This window comes from Theropithecus gelada, chromosome 14 (assembly GCF_003255815.1).
Source record: "Theropithecus gelada isolate Dixy chromosome 14, Tgel_1.0, whole genome shotgun sequence".
Taxonomy (NCBI): Eukaryota; Metazoa; Chordata; class Mammalia; order Primates; family Cercopithecidae; genus Theropithecus; species Theropithecus gelada.
Window position 1 is genome coordinate 93,848,988 of NC_037682.1, and position 17,260 is coordinate 93,866,247.

The 17,260-nt window shown below is 36.2% G+C and overlaps 1 protein-coding gene across 1 annotated transcript in view; it reads left to right on the forward strand.

Annotated features, from left to right (window-relative positions):
• Nucleotides 1-17,260, forward strand: part of CEP126 (centrosomal protein 126) — a 79,354-nt gene that overhangs the window by 3,267 nt on the left and 58,827 nt on the right. Inside the window, exon 2 of the mRNA XM_025356427.1 lies at nucleotides 5,150-5,269. Coding sequence (XP_025212212.1) covers nucleotides 5,150-5,269 — 120 coding nt within the window. The remainder of the gene's footprint in view (nucleotides 1-5,149; nucleotides 5,270-17,260) is intronic.

Genomic DNA, 17,260 nt, shown 5'->3' on the forward strand with positions numbered 1-17,260 from the left:
TATTGAAGACATTTTCTCACTGGAGTCAGAATTTTCTGACTGTAAAGGTTATAAAATAATAAAACCTTATAAAGTTTATTTAATTAAAATTAGCTAAAGTTCTATCATTTCAATCTCTTTTGAGAGTTCAAATAGAAATAGAATAAAGATTTTTTTAAAAAAGAAGGTCTCTCATGTCCCCTTATACCTGCCTTTTTTTCCTCAGAAATATCTCTAGACTTCAACCCTCCCATTTTATCCTAGCACCCATCTTGCCTCTCCTTTCCTCTCCAGTTTATACCCTACTCTTAACTATTTGAACTTTCTCTTACCAACATCTTTGGCTATTTGTACCACAATCATTCTGCCTCAGTCACTCAGTAACTACTAAAGTCCTGCTCTTTACTCCTTCATGCGAATAATAAAAATGCTGTCAAAGAAAAAATCACAAAACAATACAGATTGTACCACTAAAGATTGATGGTTTCCAGCTTCACCTAAACAGGAACAAGGTTCTTTTTCCTATTAATGCCCCTGCCAGGTCTCTGTCACCTTCCACCACGCTCAATGTACTGTCTTACCACTTGATAAGACATGGATGCCCTGAGAGGTCTCTTCTAACAAACAGCACAAACTCACACACTCCCACCCACCTGTCTTTTTTTTCCTCCAGGCTTACTGATGGGATCTTACTTTTACTGTAGAGAGTGAAGTGAACCCATTCAGCTGGGCTGGGTGGCTCACATCTGTAATTCTAGCACTTTGGGAGGCCGAGGTAGGCAGATTGCTTGAGTCCAGGAGTTCGAAACCAGCGTATCTCTACAAAAAAAATACAAAAATTAGCTGGCTGTTGTGGTGCATGTTTGAAGTACTGCTTAAGAGGCTGGGACGGGAGGATTGCTTGAGACTGGGAGGTGAAGGTTGCAGTGAGCTGAGATGATGCTACTGTACTCCAGCCTAGGCAACAGAGCGAGACCCTGTCTATAAATAAATAAATAAACTGTATTTTGCTAATACATACATAATAAAACATAGTTTTGTACCTTGTCTTTCTAAAAGGTACTGCCCCACGCTCATGAGATTTTGAAACTTAAGTACATAGTACATTTCTAATGGCATATACATTTGTACAACCCTCTTAGGAGCCAACTTTTCTATAGTGCACTAAAAGATATAAAAATGCATATGCCTTTTGTCCTCATATCTACCCCAGAGAATTTTCTCCAAGGGAATAATTCAGCAGGTTTTTATTAAGTCATTACTATATTCTAAGAACCATGCCAGGCATGAGAGTTACAGAAATGTAGCAAAGACACTTACGATGTACTCATGAAGGTGTCATCAAGTCATCTGGTGGAGGTTAGAAAAGGCTTCAAGGGAAGGAACTGCTTGAGATGGCCCTGAAAGGATGAATAGAGTTAGCCAAGCGTGTGCCAAGAGATAATGGTATGATACATCACGGTTCTGTTTATAATTATCTTAGTGTGTCTGGGCATAAGATTTATACAGGGAAATGTTAAGAAATGAAGTTGAAAAAACAAACTATATTATAGAATGGTTTATATATAGGTCCAAGAACTTTGGAATTTTTCTTGAAGGTGATTTTTAGAGAATAACAAAGAGAAACACAATCAGATTTGCATTTAGCTGACTTCGTGTAGGTTCAAATAGAGGATGGCCAGTTTTGGAGTAAGATGAGTTAGAGGAGTACTGCAGTAGTTCAAGCAAGGGATTTAGAGCACCTGAGTTAAGAGAGAGGAAGAAGGTACAGTAGAGGAGAAATAGAATCAACATAGCTTTAATAGATTTGGGAAAAAATGGGTTATGTAATACATGATTACTTGTGATGGCAACATTTTAAACAACCTAACTGGAGAAAAGACTAAGTTGGGAGAGGAGAAGTGAGGACAGAGTGGGGTAGAATAAGCTGTGCTTTAAAATTACATGTTATAATCCACAGTATTCTTGGTTTTGTTTTTTAATGTTAAGTATCAAAATTCCCTTCTTTTGGACAGGTATTTAGCAGTGTTTTTTATGGAACTACCTACCTTTACCATACAGCCTGTATGAAAAACAAAATTTAACCAGCCATCTAATTTTTTTAAACTTGAGTACCTTATTTGAGAAGATACAAACGCAGCAGGATTCTTTATATTAATAATTAATAATTCAGCAGGAAACAAACTATACTATTATACTTATATATAAAGAAAGAAAGACAATCATTTGGTTAAATTGAAGACTATGTAGTTGTCAGAACATTACAAACATTACATTTGTGATTTTCTTTATGCTGTCGTGATGAGACTTCAGACATGTCAAACAGAACAGAACTGTCTCCTTCTTACTTCTCACTGAAGCCGAAGCATCTTCCCTCCCTTCAACCTCAGGTTGGCCCTGTGCACCCTGAAAGAAAGTTGCACTTTTCTTTACTGCCAAGTTGTCACTTTTAATACCTAGCCATCTTGTTGAAGTCTGGCTCTTAATATTCTATCAGAGAAAAACAGTTTTTCTGTGCTAGCAAAGAACCAAATTTTCTTCGCTTTTGGCTTGATTTTTGTAAATCCTTTAAAAGAAATCTTTAAGTAAAAATATGTTTGTGAGCGTGTTTGGGTCTTTGTCTTGAAGTAATGTAAAATTTTATTTAAAATGAAGGTAAAATGAATTATGGCCTATGGTATAAAGATGGTTAAATAGCAACATGAAACAAATAAGCCCCCATCAGCAAAGGTCTAAACAACAAAATGCTCAAATAAATCTGTTATTCTGAAATATATAATAATAGAGTTTCTTTATAATATTGATGCTGAAGCACTATAGGATCCTGAAATTAACACATGTTGAATTAACAAATTATGTACCATGTAGTTTATTATTGAGTGTATTTCTTGTCTTGTTTTACCATCAATAATCAATTTATGAAATTTTTACAATCTTGATTAAATGCAGCTTTTAAAGAGAATTTTGAACCTCCATCTTAGAGTAAAAAGTTTTTAAACAAGCTGTTTGTTCTAAAAAAGACAAGTAGATATGCCCTACCATCTATAACTTCAGTGTAATCTCATATATTTCTACATCTAATGATAAGGTACTAAATGTGATTACATGGTAATTGAGTGAACTTTTTTTTTTTTTTTTTGAGACAGAGTCTCGCTATGTTGCCCAGGCTGGAGTATAGTGGCGCGTTCTCAGCTTACTGCAGCTTCAACCCCCTCCAAGCTCAAGCAATCTTCCCACATCAGCCTCCCAAGTAGCTGGGGCTACAGGAATGCACCGCCACACCTGGCTGATTTTTGCATTTTTTGTAGAGACGGGGTTTCACCATATTGCCCAGGCTGGTCTCAAACTCCTGGGCTCAAGCAGTCTGCCCACCTTGAACTCCCAAATTGTTGGGATTACAGGTGTTAGCCACTGCGCCCGGCCAAATGAACTTCTTCTAATTCAGAATCATTAAAAACAGAAGACTCATGAAAAACAGAAAATTATTCTGACAAATTCAATAAAGATATTTAATAATGTCAATTAAAACACCACTAAATAAATTGGAGAAATTACTCATATTGCTACAACTTATTTAAGGAGAGTTTAATTTTATAAAATAAATTTCAAATGAATAGATGATTAGGATAACCAAAATATTCCCCTTTTTCTCTGACGAGCTTCTGGATACACAGATGACTATGCATGGTTTTCCTAGTGGTTTTTTATAACCACTAAGTGAGTCAGAAACTGTATTCCTAACCGTTCTAGTTATATGGCTATTTGATTGTTTAATATTTGAAAATGTACTTTCCTACTATAGATTAAGGGATCTGTTGGGACATTTACTTCATCTACTTTCTATTAGTGAAATACAACCTTCTTATTTCATTTTCTTATATTTATGGCTATGAGGGCAACTAGTTGGTAAGTACTCAAATATCTGTGTAATGAGGACACGCTCAGTGGCTCACACCTGTAATCCCAGCACTATGGGAGGCTGAAGCGGGCGGATCACCTGAGGTTAGGAGTTCGAGACCAGGCTGACCAACATGGTGAAACCCCATCTCTACTGAAAATACAAAAATTAACTAGGGGTGGTGGCACGTGTCTGTAGTCCCGCCACTTGGGAGGCTGAGGCAGAAGAATCACTTGAACCTGGGAGGCGGAGGTTGCAGTGAGCTAAGATCATGTCACTGCACTCCAGTCCGGGCGACAGAGTGAGACTCCATCTCAAAAAAAAAAAAAAAAAAAAAGAAAAAAACCTGTGTAATGAATGAAGATATATATATATATACATATAGTCTTCTTATCTGAGCTCATGACTTTTTTTCTTTTTTTTTTTCTGAGATGGAGTTTCGCTCTTGTTGCCCAGGCTAGAGTGCAGTGGCGCAATCTTGGCTCACTGCAACTTCTGCCTCAGAGGTTGAAGAGATTCTCCTGCCTCAGCCTCCTGAGTTGTTGGGATTACAGGTGCCCGCTACCACGCATGGCTAATTTTTGTATTTTTAGTAGAGATGGGGTTTCACCATGTTGGCCAGGCTGGTCTCAAACTTCTGACTTCAGGTGATCCACCCGCCTCGGCCTCCCAAAGTGTTGGGATTGCAGGCGGGAGCCACCGCGCCCAGCGACCTCATGATTTCTAAAAGTAGATTTTTTTCTTCAGGAAAAGTGAGCTATATCTTAAATTCTTATACCAAGTCAGAATTTTTTTTTTTTTTTTTTTTTTTTGAGACGGAGTCTTGCTCTTGTTGCCCAGGCTGGAGTGCAATGGCACAATCTCAGCTCATTGCAACCTCCGCCTCCTGAGTTCAAGCGATTCTCCTGCCTCAGCCTCCCAAGTAGCTGGGATTACAGGCATGCACCACCAAGCCCTGCTAATCTTTGTATTTTTAGTAGAGACAGTGTTTCGCCACGTTGGCCAGGCTGGTCTTGAATTCCTGACCTTGTGATCCGCCTGCCTCAGCCTCCTAAAGTGATGGATTACAGGTGTGAGCCACCGCGCCCAGCCCAAAAATTTTTTTGCATAAAATGTTTGCCAGTCATATACTAATGTGGGCACATACTAATTATTCCACAAAAACTATCATTACATCATTTGCATGAGGCTGTAGTTATATTTATCCTATAGCACTTGACACTCTTCCACTAAAGATGTAGACCATTGTTCTTAACTTAATGCTATCATTAGAGATATGAAAATCCATCTGGAGAAAAATTTAGAAGAAGAGCGCCAGATATTACTGCAGCAACAAAAAATATGTCGAAATCGAGCACGTAAATATTTTGTGGAGTCAAATCGGAGAAAAAAGTAAGTAATTGCACTTTATTCCGAAGTATAGAAATTCAAAGTCAGTATAAAGTAATAGTTTCTCTACTTTGTAGCACTTTATGAAACTAAGTCATGGCAGTGTTTTCTGTGAAATACTGATCAAGATTTGTGTGACTTTGGAAATTTTATTATTGTTTTCCTCCCCAAAGCACAAGGGTGGTGGTGTATTATCTAGGTCTCTGACAGTAGCAGTCTTTTTTTGTCATAGAACAGCTTATTGCATTGTCATATACACTCCTTAAAATGACTATGAAATGTACTATCTTCTTTTTTTGTGTCATTTCATGATTTTAAAATTACCAATTAATATTTAGTCTCTATTGGTATATAGTTTGAGTTTGATTTGTTATTCACTTCTATATAATTTTTCTATATCTGCCACTTTTCATTCGTTCAATCTGAAAAAATGGAAAAATATGAATAATGGTACAAAAATTGGAAAAATATGAATAATGGTAGAACTATGAATAGCAGTAGAAGTGGTAGAAATGTTTTATAAGTGAATGCTGGAAAAAGAAGCTTTCTAAGGTAAACTAGAAACTATAGTAAAGTAAAAATACAAATTGTTCAATCACGCTGAACATTTTTCAGGATTTTTTTAAATATCAGGTTTTTTTGAGACAGAGCAGTTATGCCATTTTTAAATTGTTTTTGCTACCTTGTCCATATTTCTACAATACATGAATAGCAGAAAATCCCTAAAGTTTATTAACTACATCACTGGGTGTATGTTACAAATCCTATTTGGGGAATACAAAATTGTTTACCTATAATTTTTGCCTGGCATTATGTTTATTTTTAGATTAACTTTTTCATTGTCTGATGTAGTTGAAATTATTTACTGAAATTTAGAATTTTATTTTGTATGTATCTGTTTCCATTTTTCTCCTACTTTTGGGCTCCTGGCATCTATAAACAGCATGTGACAGGTGTTCGATAAAGATGAATAATCATATGTTGAAAGAGTAATGGACTTTGGGGTCAGAGATGTAGGAAATACTAGCTCTATGAATTAAAGGAAGTCTGTTTAATGTCTTTAAGCCTCAGTTTTCTCATTTATGATTGGAGTTAATGACATCTGTTTCTGTGGATTTTGGTGTACAGCAGAAAGGGTAGAAATAAAGTGGAATATTTGAGAATACATGTAAAAATATCAGTGTCTGACATATAAGACTTCTTATTTTTTATTATTAATTTTTGTCAATTGTTTATTTTACAATAATCGACTTTGCGTAATAGCAAGCCTTATATGGAATTTTATTAGTAAATTTTCTATTTGTATTCTCTCATCAAATGTAAAAATTCTGATGTAGAAAATGACAGAAAAGAAATTTTGGTTTAAAATTCTAAGAGGCAGGACATTTTCCAACACAATATTATTGTGTTTTATTTTCTGTTACCCTAAAGTGCAATGTAAAGATACATAAATGTTTCTTTTAAAACACTAATCATTTATCTCTATATTTCACCTTTTATAAGGGGGCCAAATTATTTGTGCATATCCCAATTTCAGGAACTGTTTATGATTATGGTCTTCCTAACCATGCCATGATCTATCAATTTATACTTTACATCATTTAAGTTTATGCTGTCCACTTACATTGTGTTCACAGAGGATTTTTTTGTTTTGTTGTGGTTTTGGGGGTGTGCGTGTGTGGTTTTTTTGTGTTTTGTTGTGTTTTTGAGATGGAGTCTCACTCCATCTTTCAGGCTGGAGTGCAGTGGCACAATCTCAGCTCACTGCAACCTCTGCCTCCCAAGTTCAAACGATTCTCCTGCCTCAGCCCCCCAAATAGCTGGGATTACAGGCACGCACCCCCATGCCCAGCTAATTTTTTTGCATTTTTAGTAGAGACAAGTTTTCGCCATGTTGGCCAGGCTGGTCTCAAACTCCTGACCTCAAGTGATCCTTCTACCTCGGCCTCCCAAAGTGCTGGGATTACAGGCATGAGCCACCATGCCCGGCCATCCATACTATATTAAAGAAAATTAGGATATTTGGAAGTTATCTTTGACTATTTAAAATGTTGTGACGTAAGACAGTCGTTTATTCACTCAACTAACATTTACTAGGAAACCCCAAGGTTTCATATTCTGAAGGATAAAAAGATACAAAGCATAATTTCTGCCCTCAGATTACTGATAGTGAAATAATAAAAGATGGCAATGCTATGCAGTAAGTACTACAATAGCATCACTTCCGAGATTCTATGGAAGCACATGCCATAGACTTAAAGGACAAGAAAGAATTCCTGGAAGAACAAAGTCTTTTGTATTACTTAACCAAGAGTTAACCAGGGAAGATGAAGAGGAAGGGAGATGTTTGATTTAGAGAGAACAATATGTGGAAAAGCCTAATGTTATGAAATACAGGACAAAAGTTGTATGTAGCTGATGCATGGGAATGTGTGTAAGAGTATCAGGAGATGAAGTTACAGTGTTGATAGTACACATTTTATGAAATAACTTTTATGACAATCTAAAGAAATTAAAGATGCTGTTGAAGGAACAAAATCAGAGGAGTGTCATGATCAGATTTATATTTTAGCTCATTATAGCGAAGGGGTAGAGGATGAATTGAAAACAGGCTGGAGGCAAAGAGTACAGTAGAAAGCTGTTATAATGTTCTAGGCAAGAGGATGGTTATGGAGGTGGAGTTGGATTGAGTAGATAGGGTCAATAGGAGTCAAGGATTAATTATAGGTGAAGCATGATCAGCATTGCCAGAAATGGAATTCTTGTAGATTATGAAAACTTTAACATTTTAACATAAATTTTTCTAAAATACAATGCATATTTCTGTAATCTTTCATATAGTTTATGATAAAAGTGGTTTGATCTTTTCTTCTTGCCCTAGAATCATTATTATGAGCATTAAATATTCTCCATTATGTTATTGTACTGCCTTTGAGCTATTAAGCTTTATTTAGTCTATAATAAGTAGCCTGTAACAGTTAAGCTTGGTGAGTTCTTGCATTGAGGATTATCTATCTTCTTGTAATTTCTCTTTTTAAAATTAAACTCTTGGCTGGGCTTAGTAGCTCACACCTTTAATCTCAGCACTTTGGGAGGCCGAGGCGAGTGGATTACTTGAGGTCAGGAGTTCAAGACCAGCCTGGCCAACCTGGTGAAATCCCGTCTCTACTAAAAATACAAAAATTAGCCGGGCATGGTGGTACACTCCTGTCCCAGCTACTCAGGGGGCTGAAGCAAGAGAATCTCCTGAACCCGGGAGGCAGAGGTTGCGGTGAGCCAAGATCACTCCACAGCACTCCAGCCTGGGTGATGGAGCAAGGCTCCATTTAAAAATAATAATAATAAATTAAATTAAACCAAATTATACTCTTTATTTTGAGGTAATTGTAGATTCACAGGCAATTGTAAAAAATAAAACAGAGAGATTCCATATACCTCTTACCCAGTTTCCCCCAGTGATAATATCTTGCAAAACTATAGTACAATATCACAACTAGGATAATAAGATGTTTACAGTTAAGATACAGAACACTTCCATCACCATAAAGATCCCTCAAGTGTTGTCCCTTTATAGCCACACCTACTTCTCTCCCAGTCCCACCCCCTAGAAATCACTAATATGATGTTCTCCATTTCTACAGTTTTTTTCATTTCCAGAGTGTTGTATAAATGGGATCATACCATATATAACCTTTGGGGGTTGGCCCTTCTCACTCAGTACAATTTTTTGGGATTCATTCAAGTTGTAGTGTGTATCACTAGCTTTTTTATTTTTATTGCTGAATATTTATTATTATTTCATGATATGGATGCACCAGAGTTTGACCATTCACCCGTTGAAGGACATGATATCTCAGTCTATTATAAATAAAGTTGATTAAAAAAAATTCATGTATAGGTTTTTGTATAAACATAAGCTTTTATTTCTCTGGGATAAGTGACCATGAGTACTCTGGGTAGGTCATATGGTAGTTGCACGTTTAGTGTATTTTTTTTCAGAGTATAAGCATGATCCAGCTTTTCCTCATCCTCACTAGCATTTGGTATTGTCACTTTTTTATTTTAATCATTCTGATGGGTATGTAGTAATATCTCATTGTGGTTTTAATTTGTACTTCCCTAATTGCTAATGATGCAGATTATCTTTTCATATTTTATTTACCATCTCTTTTCTTTTAGTGAAATTTTCCTTACATTTGTATTCATTTTTAATTGGACTGTTCACTCTTTTATTATTGAGTTTTGAGGGCTCTACATATATTCTAGATACTAGTCGTTTGTCAGATATGTTGTTTGTAAACATTTTCTCCTACCTTGGAGATTGTTTTTCCATCTTCTTCATAGAGTCTCTTCCAGAGCAGAAGTTCTGAATTTTGATGAAATTCGGTTTATTGGTTTTTCTTTGTATGGACTGCGCTTTTGGTGTGAAGTCTAGGAACTCTTCGCCTAGCCCTAGGTTCTGAAGATTTTCTGCTGTGTTTTATCCTCAAAGTATTATAGTTTTATGTTTTACAGTTAAGTCTGTGATCCAGTTTTAGTTAATCTTTGTAAAAGTATCAGATGTGTATCAGAGTTTGGAGGTTTTGTTTGATAGTTTTTTGGGGGATGTGTTTTGTCTCCAGATGTCCAATTGGCCCAGTGTTATTTGTTGAAAAGGCTACCTTTCCTCCATGAATCGTTTTTGCACCCTGTCAAAAATCAGTTGAGCATATTTGTATGCATCTATTTTGGGGTTCTTTATTCTATTCTACTAATTTTTGTGTCTGTTCCTCTACCAACACTCCACAATTTTGATTACTATAGCTATATAATAAGTCTTCAAATCATGTAGGCTGATTCTTCCCACTTTGTTCTTCTACAAAATTGTTTTAGGTATTCTAATCTGCCTTTGAATATAAAATTTAGAATAACCTAAACCTGCAAAAATTATTGCTGGGAGTTTCATAGGAATTGCATTATATTTGTATATCAATGTGGGATGGGGAAAATTGACATCTTCTGTTGGTCTAAAATTACCTTTTTTGTGTGTGTCTCTGCCAGGCTTTGGTATCAGGATGATGCTGGCCTCATAAAATGAGGATCTCCTAATAAATCTACTGAGTTTTTTATTTCAGTCATTGCATTTTTTAATTCTAAATTTTGCCATTTGACTCTTCTTTTTATTGATTCTTTATGTCTTCTATTTATTTTCTGAGACTATTTTTTCATCTACAGACGTGCTCATTGAAGCATTTTTGTCATGGCTGCTTTAAAATTTCAGCAAATAATTCTAACATTCCTGTCATCTTGATGGTGGCATATGTTGATTGTCTTTTTTCACTCAGTTTGAGACCTTCCTGGTTCTTGGAATGACAAGTGATTTTCTATTGAAACCTGAACATTTTCATATTCTATTCTAAGATTCTGTGGCTTATTTAAACCTTCAACTTTAGCTGGCTCTCTCTGACACTGCTCTAGCGGGGGAAGAAGGGATGCAGCCTCACCATGGAAAGATGGAGGTAGAAGCCAAGGTTCATCACTCAGCCTCTGTGGACAGCAGAGGAGTAGGAGGGTTCCTTATTACTGCTGAGTTCCAGCTTCTCACATGGTCTCCATTGATACCACAGTGGAGGTGGCCTTATTACTGCTGGATGGTGGTGAAAGTCATGTCTCACTGCAGGCTTCCTCATGTCTCTCTGCAGGCCTCCTCAGATATCACCAACTATGGAGAGGTAGGGCGTCTCTTCCTGCTGGGTAGGTGAAACTCCAGACTCGCCACATAGTCTCTACTAATACCAGGGTGAGGAGAAGACCACATTACCACCAGGTGGAGATGAAAGCCAGGCGTTCTACTCAGCTTCTCTGACAACATCCCTACAGCAGGGTTGAGGGCACAGTGTTACAAGGGAGGCAAGGGTAGAAATCTAAGCTCTCCATTCAGTCTTCTCTGGCTGGATGGGAGTGGAACCACAATTTTCTGTGGTGTTCAGATGGAGTAGCAGGATTATTACCTCGGTTTTCTGCCTAGCTATGCTGATCTTTTCCTTATCCTGAGGCTAGAAAGAGCAAGCTTTAGTTGGGTGGGGGTGTGTGTGTGTGTGTGTGTGTGTGTGTGTAAGCTTTTTGATGCTTCCATGCTTCCAGCTTTTTTCTGCTCCAAGTCTGGAATATATGAAGCAAAAAGAAAACCCAGAGAACTTAATCACCATGTCCTTCCTCAGGCGCCAAGGTCCCTAGCCTGCTGACCTCCTCTTCTTCACTTCTCAGACTCTTCTTATGGGTGTGTGTGTGTGTGTGTGTGTGTGTGTGTGTGTGTGTGTGTAGTTGTCCCTCGGTATTTGCTGGGGATTGGTTCCAAGACCCCCAGAGATACCAAAATCCACAGATGCTCAAGGCTCTTACATAAAATTATGGAGTATTTGCATACAATCTATGCACATCCTCTCATATGCTCTAAATCTTTTCTAGATTACTTAGAATAACTAATACAGTGTAAATGTTATGTAAATAGTTGTTACACTATATTTTTATCTGTATTATTTTTATTGCTGTGTTGTTATTTTTATTGTTTTTTCCCAAGTATTTTCAATCCAGGGTTGGTTGAATCTATAGATATGGAACCCACAGATATGGAGGGCAAACTGTATATATCATGCACAGGAGTTTTAGTTGTACTTAGTGGGAGAAATAGAAAAAGTATGTCTACCTCCATTTTCCCAGAAGCAGAATTTGTTTCTTTTTGATGTCAGTATTTCTCCTTCTAGCAGCTCCTTCACATTTTTTAAATATTTCTAATACATTTTAACCTACTGAATAGAGGGATTTTGTTAGAACTGAAATCTAAGACTAGTGAATGAGGACCTAAGGGATCTCGTTACTGAATTTTTGAGCTTTAGTTAATTGATATGTTTCTTTTCACTGACACCTTAGCCTTTAGAGAAATAAGGTACTTTTATGTTTTTCCTTTGTGTGATGTATATTACTAATTCTATAAATCTTTATTGTTTCGGTGTTTTGCCCTGTGATAGTGTATTGAGGGTGATTTTCAACCTTCCATTTGTTTTCTTTTACAGTCAAGTGAAAGACAATCTGTTGGAAAATATGATTTTCAATACATTCTTTTAGGATTTCAAATAATTTTAAGTCTCAGAAAGCAGAGGATTATAATCCGGGACACATGTTTCTTTGACAGGCAATGAAAACTCACAGTATATTATTGGGTTTAGTTCTATTTCTTATAGGCTTGTTGTTGGCATTATTGTTTGTTAAAAATGATATTTTTCATTTCTAAAAACTATGTCTCCAACTGCATTTTTTAATTTGCAAGCAGAACTATTTTTCCTTATTTTTAATTTCTAATTATCTCAAAATATGTTTAGCTTTACAGTTTAATATTATCATATCTCTAGAAAGTTGTAACTACCTAGATCTGAAATCTAATTCCATCCAGAAAAAAGAAATGTATCACAAAAGGCAAGTTCTTCAGTTCTACATTTGTCTCCTGTGACCTCAGGTACTCTAAATACTAGTTCCTAGGTTCTATTGTTAAACTGTTGCCATGATGTTTATTTGCTCACTTCTTAAGAGTATTTCCAACAGAGGAAAATGATACCCATAGCTGTAGACTCCTGGGAAACTAGAACAAATAGTTTGGCATATAGCCGTCATTTGATGAGATGGCTCACATTTGAGCCAAGGTGCTCTACATGTCATGAGGCAGAACTGCACATGTTAAACAGACCCTTTCAAAATTGCTAAGGCAGATTCTGTTTCTTCTGCGAAAAAGACTAATTCCAGGGTCAATAGGAAGCAAAAATGTACTTTTTCCACCCTGAATTCTACAATGGTGGAGAAGCTTTCTCATTTTTATTGCCAGTTCCTTCTATTCTCACAGCACTTACCAGTGCCTGGCACAGAATAATATAAAAGGAATTCTGTAAATAGTCATTGAGTAATGAAAGAATATAGTAATCATCACTATGATTGCTTATTAAAACGTTTTATTATTGGCCTATCATTGAGTTCAGGAGTAGAAATGTCTGCTTATTGGTCACACTCCATCCCTGGTTTAATGTGGCTCAACGTAACACAGGCTTTATTTTCTCCAGTCCCAGAAAATACTATATGAAATTATTATTACTTTCTGTATACATTTTAGCCCAGAAAACCTGGCCACCGTGGAACAATATGAAATGATGGTGATGATAATTTGCTATCAAAGTGACTTTTGGATAATAACAAGGAAAATACCACCTCTTAGCTTTGGAAATCCATCATTCATCATTGCCAGATATTGCTGAGTTGGTGGTTATTTTCTCAATTTCTCAAACATGCTAAGGTTTTTCCCCTCTCAACTCAGGGCCTTTGCATACTGTTTCTGCCTACAGCACTTTTTTCCCCATTTTTAAAATGATTTTCCCGTGTCTATTTGGAGTTTTTTAGCTTAAATATCTCCAGAGAAATGGTCTCTGTTTACCTTATTTAAAGTGGGTTCCCCGGCTCCCTATCTCAAACTAGAGTTTCTTTACTTCCTAGCACTTATGACAATTAGTAAGTCTTTGTTTACTTGGTTTTGTTAGCTTGCCTCGCTAGATAATAAATACCTGCCTGAACCATATCTGTTGTACTTACTGTTATATACTGAACATATCTACTATTACATCAAAATAATAGATAACTGCTTTTAAAAGTGCTCTGATTATATTTGAAGTTGACATACAGTCAAACATTTATTAAACAATTATTTATTAAGCATGTACCAGATACAAAGCCTTGTGTTAGGAACAGGAATTCCAGAAATTAAAATTTCAGGCTCTGCACTCAATGAACTTGGAGAGTATGATGGGGAAGACAGACCGTTAAAATGCAATTAATTATTTCATTTGACAATAGTATTGCATGCTGCTGTATTCCGAGCCCTATGCTATGTGCTGACACAGACACTGAACTTATGATACTTAGAGTCTGATAAGCAATGCAGAAAAGTAAATAATTACAATATAGTGAGATAAATCCTATGGTAAGGTTAAGCTTAGGGTTCCATGGGAAAACAAATTCATGTTATGTGTGGAAGTTGGAGATGAAAGTGCTTTGAAGAAAAAAAAATTACGGAAAGGTTGTGACATAGTGTATACTTGTTTAAAACCAGATAGAATCAGGCTGCCTAGTTTAGACTTCCAGTTCTTCCACTTAATAGTTATGTGGTCTTGCACAAGTTACTTAACCTTATTAAGATTCAGGTTTTTTGTCTGTAAAATGCTTACCTCAGAGAACTGCTGTGGGATAAAACAAGGTAATACGTATAAAATACTTAGCATTTACAGTACCTGACCATACTAAGCACTTGTAATGAATGATGATCATCTTCACAGGTCACCTTATATGTAATGACAAACTTTGCTTTGCCAGCAGCCTTCTCCCAAATGTTTTCCAAATCAGTCCCTAGCACCCTGATAGTCTCCCTCTATCCAAAATATAAATGCCAATCATGTAAATGCTCACATGCACAGTGCTTTTGGGAAGAAAGTAAACATGGGAAACTTTCACCCCCAAGAACCCCCCAAAACAATTAAGACTTAAAGCAACTGAAGATATGTGATTACATTAGAAATTGTTTCTAGAACCCCAAGTTGAGGAAAACATAGATGAAGTATTTTTTTTTTTTGATACATGATAAGGTCTGTGCTTATAGCTTCTGTTTTCTCTGTGATAAAGGATGTGAGAGGGAGGTAGAAAGTGATATCATGGAAAGTGTGAAGATATTCAAAGATAGATACAAAGGTGTCATCTTTGCTCTTTGTTGTCATTTCTGGCCATTGCTCTCCCTTTTCTCTAAAATCCTCCAGCTCTCTTCAGGCACATGCTGTCAAAATATACTGCTTACCCCTACTTTTCCTTACTGCAGTCATGTATAGATCCTCTGTGTCATTCCTTGAAAATTTTAGCAACTTGGCTCTTTTTGTCTCCCTACCACTATTCTAGTGATCATTCTTTGTGATTTTAGCGTCCACATAGACCATTCATCCAGCCTAATGATCTGTCATTTTCTTGAACTTCACTCATTCAGTAGCACATCACCTCAACTATTACCAATTACTACTTCACCTCCAAAATCTCAATTTCAGTCATCTCAATCTCTGATCTATGTCTCCTATTTTTCCATGTCAGTTCCTCTAGTACCCTGAATTCAACAGTTCTAAAACTCCACCAGGTCCTCCAATCCATTTATCTTATTACCCTTTTTCCGTTAATCCCATCCCTCATGTTCTCACTTCTGTTCAAACTGAGCTTCACACTCCATAGTCTGTCTATATCCTCAAACCTCTTGCAGTCAATCTCCACCCTTCATAGCGACCACTGTTATAATTCCTATCATTGGAGTTAATTTTTCTGGTTGAGATTCATCCATATATTAGTTCATTCTTATTGCTGAATGGTATTCCATTGTAAAAATATGTCATAATTTATTTATCCATTCTTCTATTGATAGGCATTGGGTTACTCTAATTTGGGACTAGTAATAAAGCTACTGGCAGAAAGATAATTATAGCCAAAATGGTAAAACATGAGAGAATCCATAAGTAGGAAATCTTTTTGTAGATATACATTTTTATTTGTTCTGAGTAAACTAAAAGTAGAATTGCTAAGTCTTAGGGTATGTGTATGTTTAACCATATAAGAAGGTGTCAAACAGTTTTCCAAAAGGTCTGACCTTTTTTACACACCCTCCAGCAAAGCATGTGAGTCCCAGTGGCTTTATAACCTTCCCAGTCAGCCTTTTTAATTTTAGCTATATAGTATATGTAAATTGGGTTTAGTTTGCACTTCCCTGATGTGCCATTCCTAACTTTTTTATGAAATATCTATTCAAATATTTTGTCCATGTTTTAAGTTGGGTTGTCTTCTTGTTGAATTGTAAGATACATATACATTCTGGGTACAAGTTCTTCGTCACAGATATATATTGCAAGTATTTTCTTCTAATATGTGGCTTGCCTTTTCATTTATTTAATGAAATCTTTCAAAGAGCAGTTTTACATTATGATGACATACAATTATCAATTTTTTGTTCTATGGCTAGTGCTTTTTGTGTCATCTCTAAGACATTTTGTCCACCCCAAGGTCATAAAGCTAGTCTTCTTGATTTCTTCTGGAAAGTTCATACTTATAGATTTTCAGTCTAGTTTTATCATTCATCTCAAATTATATGTGTGTAGTATGATATAAAGGTTGAGTAGTTTTTTCACATAAGTGTATTTAGTTGCTCCAGCACCATTTGTTGGAAAATAATTTCATCAGTGGCCTCGATGCCTTTTTTGAAAATCAATTGAGGGTCTACTTCTGTGCTCTGTATTTTGTTCCATTGGTCTATTTACTCTTATACTAATATTACACTGCCTTGATTATTGTAGCATTATAGCAGGAATGCTCAACAGCAGTACTATTGACATTGTGGATGAGATAATTATTTATTATAGGGGGACTACCGTATAGGAATTTTAGGATGAAGTATAGGATGTTTAGTAGCACCCTTGCCTGCTGTCTACTAGATACCAGTAGCACACCCCAGTCATGACCATTTAAAATGTCTCTAGACATTGTCAAAGGTCCACTTGAAGGGGAAGGAGCAAAACTTTCCTCAGTTGAGAACCACTTCTTTATAGTGAAATAAGATAGTGTGTAGCCTCCGATTTTGTTTTGATTCAAGATAGTTTTGCTTATTCTAGGTATTTTTACTTTTTCCTATAAATAAATCTGCCTGGTTTTGAGTAGGATTGTGGTGAATTTGTAGATAAATTTAGACAGACTTGATAACAATTCTAATTGCATTAATAAAATTGAGTCTTGCAGTCCATGAAATCCATGAACATAGCTCATCTCTTCTCCTCTTCCCCCCACCCTTTATTTTGGTTGGGTTTTGTTTGTTTGTTTGTTTGTTTGTTTAATTTCTCTCAGCGGCATTTTCTAGTTTTCAATGCAGAAGTCTCGCATGTCTTTGTTAAATGACTCCTAAGT